Source organism: Danaus plexippus (genome assembly GCF_018135715.1).
Source record: "Danaus plexippus chromosome 16 unlocalized genomic scaffold, MEX_DaPlex mxdp_31, whole genome shotgun sequence".
Taxonomy (NCBI): domain Eukaryota; kingdom Metazoa; phylum Arthropoda; class Insecta; order Lepidoptera; family Nymphalidae; genus Danaus; species Danaus plexippus.
The window spans coordinates 787340-799241 of record NW_026869852.1 but is presented as its reverse complement, the minus strand read 5'-3'; the positions used below and the strand labels follow the sequence as shown (position 1 = coordinate 799241).

General features: G+C 31.7%; 2 protein-coding genes across 2 annotated transcripts in view; one reads left to right on the top strand and one right to left on the bottom strand.

Annotated features, from left to right (window-relative positions):
* The first annotated feature begins 304 nt into the window (after positions 1 to 304).
* Positions 305 to 3328, top strand: LOC116772118 (NADH dehydrogenase [ubiquinone] iron-sulfur protein 4, mitochondrial). Its single transcript, XM_032664164.2, has 3 exons — positions 305 to 466; positions 569 to 725; positions 2915 to 3328. The coding sequence occupies exons 1-3, from the start codon at positions 414 to 416 to the stop codon at positions 3269 to 3271; spliced, it is 567 nt and encodes a 188-aa protein (XP_032520055.2). The 5' UTR covers positions 305 to 413; the 3' UTR covers positions 3272 to 3328.
* A 177-nt stretch (positions 3329 to 3505) lies between these two features.
* LOC116772159 (sodium channel protein 60E-like) overlaps positions 3506 to 11902 on the bottom strand; it is an 87430-nt gene continuing 79033 nt past the window's right edge. Inside the window, exons 16-30 of the mRNA XM_032664233.2 lie at positions 11533 to 11764; positions 11191 to 11462; positions 10879 to 11123; positions 10198 to 10480; positions 9793 to 10108; positions 9449 to 9724; positions 9067 to 9363; positions 8696 to 8984; positions 8423 to 8616; positions 8144 to 8346; positions 7702 to 7974; positions 7273 to 7632; positions 6830 to 7052; positions 6501 to 6609; positions 3506 to 5651 (exon numbers count right to left, since the gene is read on the bottom strand). Of these exons, the coding sequence (XP_032520124.2) occupies positions 5449 to 5651; positions 6501 to 6609; positions 6830 to 7052; positions 7273 to 7632; positions 7702 to 7974; positions 8144 to 8346; positions 8423 to 8616; positions 8696 to 8984; positions 9067 to 9363; positions 9449 to 9724; positions 9793 to 10108; positions 10198 to 10480; positions 10879 to 11123; positions 11191 to 11462; positions 11533 to 11764 (3775 nt within the window). The 3' untranslated portion in view covers positions 3506 to 5448. The remainder of the gene's footprint in view (positions 5652 to 6500; positions 6610 to 6829; positions 7053 to 7272; positions 7633 to 7701; positions 7975 to 8143; positions 8347 to 8422; positions 8617 to 8695; positions 8985 to 9066; positions 9364 to 9448; positions 9725 to 9792; positions 10109 to 10197; positions 10481 to 10878; positions 11124 to 11190; positions 11463 to 11532; positions 11765 to 11902) is intronic.

Genomic DNA, 11902 nt, shown 5'->3' with positions numbered 1-11902 from the left:
TTGAGTCGCCAAGAGAAGTTATACATTTTTAAATTTTTAGTAATCAATATTTGACATAAACATAAATATGACTACTAAAACCCAGTGTAAGAATAACTGATTGCAACCAAAAACTTTTTTTTGGGATTTTTTTTCAACTAGGTAAAAATATGATGACTTAACTTTTTAACAATATACTTAGATGTAGAGAATTTCAATATCAAAGAAACCCATTAACAAACCTAACATCAAAAATTGTAACTATTGAAATTCTGAGTTTCTAAGATTAGAATCACATTTAATATTACCTATGTGTATATACCATAATCTATATGTCATTTTTGGAATTGTCAAAGATCAGAATCAGATGTTGGTTGGGTAATCGTGTGAAAGAAAACATTAAATTCTGATACCCTTAATTCATATTCGTCAATATGCTGCAAGTTATTAATACTGCGGGCAGGCTGGCTAGGTCTAATGTTTGCCGGTTGGTGACTCTCCTAAATTGCAAAACTGTTACGACACTTATGTCTTGTAAATCCGTTTTTTCTTTTTTTAAGTGTAATTAACTCTTGCTTTCTCATATCAGATCCTTGTTGCCATTTTCAACAAGTTCTGCAAGACCATCAGACGATCCTATGAATCGTAAGGAGGCTCCTATTCTGGACAACGAATCTGTACTAGCTCTTCCCCACCAAGTAAGGCAGAAGGAAGTCCAAGCCGCCAGCATAAATGTCCCTGTTCAGGTAGGTTGTGATTAATAATTTATGTGATTAGAATTCTTAGAGGCCTCTATACTCAATAATCATTGCTCTATAAACAATTTATATGAGGTATATATATATTTTTTTAAAGTGCGAAGACTATTCAAACCATCTATGATAAAAAATGGTGTTTATATGTATCGTAAACTTTACTGAGTTAATATGAAACTTTATCAACCTCATTTTGGGAGTTTTTGATACAAATGCATAAAGAGGAAAATTGGATATTTGAATTTAAAAACAAATAAGATTTTATTTTGTTTATAATAAATAATGGCGACACTTGATGAAAAAATAAATTATATTTATTTAAAAGAAAATACAAATTAAACAGCATATAAAAGATATGTAATATTTTTTTTGTGTTCATTTTAATAAAACTAAGGTTTTCGGACATTACTATACATTCTTTACTATTTTACAAGATAATCTTCTTCAGTTCTTTTGCAGCAACCATGATCGTGGGCAGACAAGATGAAAGTGTCTGTCTGTGATTTCAAAATTAAAAAAAATATGTCATATATCTGAAATGTTAGTTTTATATAAATGAATACACTTGAAATTCTTAAATATCATTAGAGACAAACAAAATTATAATTTTGCAAATAAGATAAAATAGGGGGCTTATAAACTACTAGTATTCTTTATAAATACTTACTAAATTCTTTAATACAGCTAAAGTAAAAAGTGCTGAAAGATTTAATATAAATTTTTTAGTACAGATAATTTTAATAACAAGTACAAATCATTATTTTCATAGAATCCAAGAATTTTGATTTATAGGATTTAATGCAGAAGTTACGAGAGCAAGGCTGAAGGTTATTATTAGTGATGTCAGGTGTCACACTAGTTTTGATATTTGCCATTGTAACACAAAATATCATAAAATAAAGATAGTGTTTTTTTATTAAAAAATAATAACAAGATAACAGAAGGCAAATTAAACAAAGAGAACTTAATAATGGTTATGTTTTAATCATTTTAAATTATTCATATATTTTTTTCATGCTATTTATAACTTGATATTCTAATTTTGAGTTTATTTAAACAAAATATTTATTAAATACAATTTATTTCATTTCTTTATTAATAATCATATAATAAAAAATCTTCATAAAAATCGCAGTTATATATAAATTGTTTATATAACTATAAATGACTTAATTCCATTAATAAATGTATCTAGCAACACAATGCATATTTTTTATAAGTTTTATGTGGCAATTCACTCAATATGCCAGTGTTATTTTTTTTATTCTTAAATACTTACAGTAGGGGAGGGCAAGCAGGGATATTGGGATTTACTTAATGACAGATTAATATATACGGGGATACCTTATATCTGGTTAAATACCTGCATGAAATACGATCTTCATATATTTATATATGTAGCCATCCATACCTTTTTTTTTACATTTTCGATAATCTATAACCACTCCCTACACTGTTATAAATCTCCCTGCCCTCTATTATTATAAATGCCACAGCTCTACCCTCAATCAAAAGATTCTGAATTGATAATCACATCCTTCTTTAAGTATGGCTTTATTTCTCTGTAAAATTAATTGCTTAAAATTTATTTCTGGTGTCAATTACAGTGTGTAACTAGTAACATTATATAGTTCTATATTAACTTATAGTAATTGAGAATTGGTATAAATTTGTTTTTTATTGATGAACAGTAATTTAAAATTAGTTTAGTATTCCCTCTAATCAGAATCCTCCTCTTTGTGGTAACTACTTTATATAAATTTAATTAAAGTGTTCATTATTATATGTTACTTATTTTAATTCACATTAAAGCTGATTCGAGAGTATTTTATTATACTTTGTAATTTTAGCAACTCTGTGCTTACATAGGTTTGCATTGTTACACTATATACAGTTAACAGTTTATCATTCATAAATCTTTGTCATTAAAGAGAAACAAGAACAAATTGTAATAGGACGATGCAAATATGATAAGGATTCTGGGGTCCTCAATGCATTGGTTAGTTTAAACAGCTGACAAATATTTTTGACGCTATAAACAAAATTGAAGAAAAAATGTGTAAACAGAAGAGATTAACCAACCATAACTTAGTACATGTCCCTTTGTTCCATTTTCTTATAAATAATCATCTAAAACGAATGAATACATGGTTTTTCATAACACAATATCCGTTTTACAGGTTGACATTACACCAATAACTGGAATACCGGAGGAGCATGTGCGCACTCGCAGAGTAAGAATCTATCAGCCACCAAAGAATGCTATGCAGAGCGGCACCAACAACACCCATCATTGGGAAATGGAATTTGATAATCGCCAGCGTTGGGAGAATCCTCTCATGGGCTGGACATCAACCGGCGATCCTCACTCCAACTTGAAATTGCAATTTACCTCCCCCGACGAAGCCATACAGCATTGCGAGAAAAATGGTTGGGTGTGGTACATTGATGCTCCCAAACTTGAAAAGGAATTCAAACCCAAAAGCTATGGAATTAACTTCTCCTGGAATCGCCGCACCCGAGTATCTACTAAGTGAAATAATTTAATGTAGATAACTGTAATTCGTAGTTTGTTATTAAAGATTTTGATTGATTGTTTGTTATTAAAATTGTAGTCCTTTCATTAAATTGCACTTGCATAATTTTTTTTATTATAGAATGCCTTCAATAAATTCAATAAATTGTGTATCACTATAAGTATAACTATTTATTCGTTATAAAATTATTTTATTAAAGTATATAATGATGAAGTTAAAAAATAAAACAACAAATACTCAATATTTTTTTTAATCATAGTTTTCAACATGGTTAATTTATATATTGTTCCTCGGAAGAAAATTATATTTCGCAGGTCTCACTTAAAATCTTTATTTACATATAATACAATTCAATATGTTACACATTTCAAACGATTATGGGTTATGGAACGATGATTATATTGTCTATGGCCTTTATTAAGTTGCCATGGACAAAAATGTACATCATACTTCATACATTATTTTTAAATTATATTCTATATTTAACTACGTAAAATTATGAAAAATTATTGCATTTTTTTAACTACGTATTTACAAGATAGAACAATAATTAATAAACGCCTAGGCGGTTAAAAAGTTTATAACATCGTTTTTATATTAATATTTGATTTATTCTGTTTAAATGCTACTTTAAGTTTGAAAGCTGTGGTGTATATATTGTAAAAGCACAGTGGTACCAATATTCATTTTAGAAAGTGTAGGGGGTCAAAAATGTAACATTAATAATTTTAAAAAAGTTTTCATAATATTTTACCTACAAATAATAACTTATAAATGGTATATGAAATGATTTGGTCTGTAGTTTGGTTTCATTATTTACTTATATAAATGAACATAATAAAATTAATCATGTATATTTTTGACGTTAAAATATACAGTTCTATAATTTTAAATAGCAATTTTATTTTTAAACATATCAATTGTATGTAACTTTTTCAATTCTTTTAGACTTTCATGACTTAAAATAATTTAACAATAACTTTATGGACGGGCGAACATGCTAAAATAATATAATACTTGCTGTGTGAATTTCTACAGAGAAACAATACGTACAAAATTATGTTTTATCCTTCGTCTAGTGTTAGAGATGAAATGACAAGTCTAATGTTCTCTGATCTGACATTTAAATGACTATTCGTTACTTGATAGTTGACACAGAAAATAAAATTTTTACAATTGTAAACGCAATTCTACGTATTCTTATGAATGACATTCTATATTTGTTTCAATAAACCAGTATGAAGTGATATACAAAGACATGAAGACATATAGTACATAAATATTTATATTTATGTTGTTGATTTTTAACTGTAACGGGACACTTTTATTACAACCATTAAATACTTATCAAAAAAGTAAAATATAATTGTATTAGACGTAAATCTAGCACAAGTTAACGAAACGATGCATGCATTCTGTTCTAGTAATCTAAGGAGAAACAGACAAGTAATTGCATTAATTTAATTTGGTCTATAATATTTTTAGTCTATGTCGAACTATTGTCTCGTATTAATGTTTCTAAATTTGAATTAAATATATTTGTGCGGATCAATTATTGACTAATTATTTCTTAAAAATAACAATTTTTATCGCATACGAAACTCGATTAAAGTAGGTTAAGGAGAGTTCAGGATCAGTGAAGTTAAAACTATGTTTATGCATAATCGTCTATTTGTTTGTCTTTTATTTCATATTATAGAAGTATATGAGTAGACTAAATGTCTAATAATTCAATTTGATAACGTTGAGTAAGTTGCAAAATGTGCTTTGACGGTGTAAAAGTTATTACATTTTTTTTAAATACACCCGGCACATGTCGTTCAGTCGCTAGCTGAAATTATTTACATAACAAAGTAAATATACAAACTTTAAAATCTATACTAACGAGGGTACTTAAACATCTATAAGTAAAAAACAGCTAACGATTCGGCGTTCCTAAACAAGCGTACCTAAAATTTAAAAACAGCTGTAGTCTGTCGTGTGAATACGTTTTTATCAAATTTGACTTATTGCGTTTGGAAGTCACCGGTCGATATACTATTCGTTTTAATACTGAGCTACGAGTTAAAATCACAATATAAACGTTTAATATCACTGTTCGTGCGTGAACACATACGATCTTTGACACTCACTCATCAGTTTGACTAGTCGGAGCCATTGGGCTCGTTTGGTGTAGATCAGCTGGGCTGTTCATCACTCTCCCTATGGACGAGGACTCTGACGACAGTCGGAGGCGCTGCCGGTGGAGGGGCTGCGTCAGGGGAAGCCTCAGTAACTAGGATGCTGACAGCGCTGCTAGCGTGAGGCGACGGAGTACTCGCTCGGGCGGGTGGAGTGGGCCTCCGAGCTGAACTCCTCCGAGGAGTTAAACGAAGTGAACCTATTTCAGAATATTCGCTAAGTTCTATATACATTTTATATAGATTACACTATAATCAACAACTACTTTAACTACCTCGATTGTATGTTTGATTCAACGATATGAATGATAATGTAAGAGTTAAGGCGTTTTTGTATTTAGTACCTACAAAAGTCTGGAAATTTAAACTAAAGCTGTAAGATTTACACAAGTTGTATGATACAGACATACATAAAGAATAGTTTATACTTTTTAACAATACCCTATGACAGTTCTGACACAACAACATTAGGTTTAAGTACCTATCTAAAGGATCTAAACATATTAGCAGAAATACAGACATGCGTAGGACCATTATAATAGGTCCTAAGCAAAAGGATGCCTCAAGCAAAGAGTAAAGGCGTTACAGAAACACAAATACTATTTAAAAATGTCTAGCTGGCATGCATAAGCTCTTATTTCAAACCTGAAATTCTGAAAACGAACACGTCCAGGACACTGTTATAACAAATAGCGGCAAAACATTTATTTAAATCTTATTTAAAATAAACACATTGATATCGGAATCGACGTTGGACATAAGGTTTGGACTTTGTGACACACAGTATTTCAAAATTAAGTTAGGTAAGGTGTTTAAGCTTCGCACTGAATTATTATTTGTACCTGTATATTTAAGTTTTTTTTTTTTTTTTTAAGTGAAGGTTGAATGATTGAGATTATAAGAATGATTGTTTAAAACCTATTGAGTACCTATTGCTTGAATACGATTCAAAAAACATATTGTTAATTATAATAATAATTCATTACGTATTTGCTCCAATGCAATCTAATAGAGGAAAAGACACAGAAAGCATAACATTACATATGAACCTGCGCGTTTCATGCCGCTGTCTTCATCAACGGCATCCTGGTGACGAAGAAAAAGTGGCAAACCATAGGCAGACCGTCTGCGCGGAGGAGCTGTTTCAGAACTGGGAACCTATTCGATAATGGTTACTGATTATGGTAGCTAAGTGACAACTAATATTAATAACATACAAAAAACGAAATAATACAATTCACGAATTCACGAATGTACTTATTATTATTGTTATTCTTTATTCTAGATTTCCAGGAGTTGTTTGAAAGGGTGCGAAAGTGGCTATAAAACGTCTGATAGAATTTTCAAAGAACATAATTATTGCAAGTAATTTACGAACCATATCACTGGGACCCGCCCCCGGTAGTAAAAGAAGGGGTAAGTTGAGCCAGGCACCACCGACATCGCTCAAATCAGAAGCATCAGAAGCTCTAGAAGACTTCCTGCTCGAAGCGTGAGATCCCCTCCGAACATGCAACAGTGCACTAAGCTTACCACCCCATCCGTGGCCTGGCGACCACTTTGTGCTTTCTTCTTCTTGTGAAGGACTGCGGTTCTTTCGCCTTTAAATATAAATCAATTATATTATATAACATACTTTGTTAACGTAACATAAAGGTTTATTTGATATTTTTAATATGTATGTCAATGTTCCTATATGTTACTCTAACTAGTAGCTCTCGGGCTTTGAAGTAATAAATCTTTACACGCACTTGCAAACAGGACATACTTTAAAATGTTACGATTATAATAGAATTTTTTTGAACAATTGAAAAGACTTACTTTATGTATTCCCTAAACGATCGCTGTATTGTCCTTGCCGCTTTATCCTCCCTCTTCCAAATTCTTGTAGAGGAAACAATTTCCAATTCCTTTCTTGTAGGGAACTGTTTTTTAAACTTAATATCCATTTGTTCTTGTAATTGCCTAAACGTATCTGTTTCTTCCACATGACCCAAAACATGTTTTACCAGTGCATGTAATATGTCTAAGCAGTGAATTTTGTTACCTCTGGCAATTGGTAGGTTGAAGCTTACGAGGGCTACTGTATTTGGCTTAGGTATTCCTAACGGAGGATCTAAAGAAGCAATGAAATCCGATAATTGAGCGAAACTTATAAATTGCGTAGCGTGCGGGTCGTATCTGAAAGATGAAATAAATTGAAAAAATACGTTCAAAATTTTAAAGAAGTATGCTAAAAACTTCACTTACTTAGACCATCTGATATAAAACATTTCTAAATCGTCCTCAACTATACCAATTTCTTCTTCTTGATGAGCTTGATTGAAGTTTTCTAGGATGATGGCTATGTACATGTTTATAACAATCATATAACTAATAATGATGAAGGAAGTAAAGTAGGTTATAGCTAGCAACGGACTCCCACAATTTCCATTCGAGTGGCCATGATCTCCCAGCTCGCAATCAGGAGGTTGAATCATCAAAGACTCTAGAACGTCGTTCCAACCAGCTGATGTCATTAGACTAAAAAAAAAACATATTAAATTAGGTAATATTTCAAAAAACATGCTACTCGAAGTCTCAACTTTTCGTAGTTGTTGAAGAAATTTTATAGAAAATACAAGATACTTTCGAGGTCAATCTCAGATTTTATCCTATAGTCTTTTACTCATTGAATCGATATGTGTCTTACCGAAAAAGAAGCTGCATACTTCTACCAAAGGTCTGAAAGTTGACAATATCATCCAAAGCTCCCTGTTCCTTGACGTGTCCGAACACGGACATACCGATTATTGCGTAGATGAACGTAATGAGAGCTAACAAGGCACCGATATTGAATAGTGCTGGTAGCGACACCACTAAAGCAAACAACAGTTTTCTTATGCCTTTAGCGGCCTGAAATAAAAGTATTTATGGATATAAGCGTTACCATGGGTACGACAGAGTAATGCCATTCTTTGGATTAACTTACTTTAATCAGTCTTAAAATTCTCCCTATCCGAAAGACTCGAACCACTCGGAGTAGGGTGGGAGATATTGGTAAATCTATCATTATATCTTCCATAAGAATACCTAAGATGGATGCTAAAACTAACAAAAAATCGAAAACATTCCACGGTACCGTGAAGTAATGATATCGGAGTCCTATTATTTTAACTATAGCCTCTGTAAATAAAAGGAATCTCTTTCAATTTCTATAAATATATTCAACTTAAAATAAACATAATGTATTTATTTGCATTACCTAAGCCAAAAACTGTTGTAAAAAATGCGTTACTGACTTCTAGTACAAAGAAAACTGAATGCGGTTGGTCATAATGCTCTATACCCATCGTGAGCATATTTAAGAATATCAGAACAAATATAGCTATTTCAAATCGACGTGAATTAGAAAGGTCATAAAACATGGCTAAAAACTGATTCCTTGGCCGCTTTATAACTTTTTGAGGCTTCTTTCTACCCAACTTCTTCATGGCTGTATAATAGTGCTTTTGGCTCTCCGTAAGAAACATTTCTAATACTCCGCCTTCGTACTGAAAAAAGATTACATACGTTTCATAGATTTCAAAAACTAAATTTTAATTATGACAAATTTTTATTAGAAATATATATTACCTTTTTCTTAAGCATATTAAAATTGTCTATAATAACTCCTATGAATAGATTTAATGTAAAGAATGAACCGCATACAATAAAAATTACAAAATATATGTATGCATAAAGATTAGCTTCTCTCGCTGGTTGAAGATCAACACCTCTTGCGTCCACAGCATCGGCCATTACTTCCATCCAGCCCTCAAATGTTGCAACTTGAAATAAGGCCAAATATGCTATTCCCACATGATCAAAAGATATTTTAGAGTTTATCCACGAAAAATTATTGTAGTAGCATTCCCATTTATCATTAACTATCTGTAATAATATACTTACTTTATTTATTTAACTAATGTCCGCAAACAGTTCAACGAGGACATTATTTTAGATATCGAAATCTTACCTCTAATGGTAATAATTCGCCTTCATCATCTACACATTTAAAAAACTTTCCACCAAAAAACTGCACTCCCATAATTGAAAAAATCAACCAAAATACTAAACAAACTAATAACACATTAAAAATACTGGGTATTGCATACATAAGTGCATTGACAACAATTCTCATGCCTTGCCATCTTGAAATAGCTCGCAAAGGTCTCAAAGCACGTAGAGTTCTTAGAGATCGTAGAACCTTTAAATTTTCGTTTTCCTCTATAAGAAGACTAAACACAGACACCTGAAAATAAAAGTACTTGTTTTACACATGTTCCTATAAAATTTTTGACAAATAAAAAACATACTTACAAAAACAATAGTAAAGTCCAATAATGTCCAAAAACTAGTAAAGTATCTGTAAAAGCCCAATGCTATCCATTTAAAGAACATCTCGATGACAAAAATCATACAGAAACTAAGATTTGTCCAGTACAAAATTTTCTTAAGAGGTATATTTTTTTCTAGGTGAATATCTTCAAAACACAGAGTGATACTGGATGCAAAAATTAGCACAAGGACAAACCACTCAAAGGCGGGTGTGTCTACGTAACGGAGAACAAATGTTCGTATGAACATCCACTTTTGACCCAAATTTGTCCGAATACATGCATCCCAACAACGACATCTAAAAAGAAATATTGTTTTTTTTTACAAGTACAGTAAAAATAAAATGGGTCATGTATTTAGCAAAAGAGTTTTCATTTAATTACTTACTGCTTGTAGCATTGTCGTGGAAAACAATCCTGAGGCACTTTAGGTTCCTTCTGCTTACCGAAACCAGGGAATTTTCCCATTGGATCAATATACTGGCCCTTTGAATTTTTCCTTCCTCCAACAGTTAATTCATCCACATATGATACTAGGGTCTGCCATGGATGTTTTACATCTTCTTCGCTAGGTATTTTTGGTGGGTCCCTACCATATAACAGTCCGTGACGTCTTTTTTCAGGAGTGGTTCTACTTGATATTTGAGCCATTTCATAATGTTCATTTTCATCTAAAATTTTATAAAAATATGTAGAAAATTGTAATATATTTTTTTTAAGTGTTATGCAATATTTTGTTTTTATATATATCAAATGTGGGGCGAAAGAGCCATCGGCCTACTTGATGGAAGGAAGTCACCGTTGCCAATAAACATCTGCAACATAAGGGATGTTGCGGATGCGATGCCGACCTTGATTGTGGAAGACTGAGAGGAAAGGGTGGGAAAGGGAAAGGACAATTATCTCTCTTATACATCGTCGGAAATGCAGAAATTAAAGACTACTTTACGCCAATCTTCTGTGATAAGGTAGTACTTCCCCGGTCGAGCCTGCCCATGTTCGAGCTGTAGTAACTGATTACAGCTAGGCCAACATCTTAAAATTTAAAATTTTAAAATTTGAAATGTACCTCTAGAATCCGAGGGCTGTGTATGATAACCGGATGACATTTGATTAAGTAGTTTTTGAGCGGCTATTTGATCTGTGGATACAGTATCATCCAAATTTTCCTTTGAGTCTTCCCTTATGCTCGTTATTTTATGCTCCGCTGCTAAATCTCGAACATCTTTAAGTGTTTCTTGACTGCCATGATTACAATTATTGCCTGCTTGATATAGTTGTGGATACGCAAAATCAGATCCAACAGATATTGGCCTAAAATATATAAAAATGTAATATGATCTTATAAATTAATTATTGATAATTATTATTTAGTTTTTACCTATTTAACGCTTCCTGGTAACTGTGGCTATAAACGTTGTCATGAGGAAATAAAATAGTTTCCTGCATAGTTGTAGAAATTCTTTGTTCATTGGGTATTGATTCTTTTTGCTCTTTCATAGCACGATGTTGTATCATAAATTCATTTACTAGCTCTTCTAATTTAGATTTTTTTTCAGTCTCTTTACTTCTAGATATAAGAAAACCTTTTTTTCTTACTATTGAACGTATTCTATCGAAACTCTTAGCTAATTTTGAATCCTCTCCTACTTCCTGAACAAAAAGCTAATATTAAAAATAGATTTCTGTCACTTCAATTTATCTGTTTCTATAAAACACGAACCTCTTTTCGATTCTTTAGTTCTTCACTATTAAAACTATTAAGCAACAAGGCAAGGAAGAGGTTGAGCACCATGAAGTTGCCCATCACCAGCGCGGGGAGGAAAATAAAGAAACAACTCTCCGCACCACTAGCTTGCTCTGCTCGCATACAGTCCCATAGCGGCTCTATCCACTCTCCACAAAGGATACGAAATATCATCATGAACGAGTGGAAGAAGTCGTTAAAGTTCCACCTTTTTAAATAACAGTAATTAATTTCACATATCAAAAAATATTGAAAAGAAAAGTGCACAAATGAGAGGAACGTTTTAATCTGATAGCTTTCTTGAAATTCTTGATGTTATAAGATTTTTTTTTATAAAAATATATTG

Coding starts and splice junctions, on each gene's coding strand:
- LOC116772118 (XM_032664164.2), top strand. CDS start 414: ATGCTGCAAGTTATTAATACTGCGGGCAGGCTGGCTAGGTCTAATGTT. Junction 467..568: donor GCTAGGTCTAATGTTTGCCG/GTTGGTGACTCT, acceptor TTCTCATATCAG/ATCCTTGTTGCCATTTTCAA. Junction 726..2,914: donor GCATAAATGTCCCTGTTCAG/GTAGGTTGTGAT, acceptor TCCGTTTTACAG/GTTGACATTACACCAATAAC.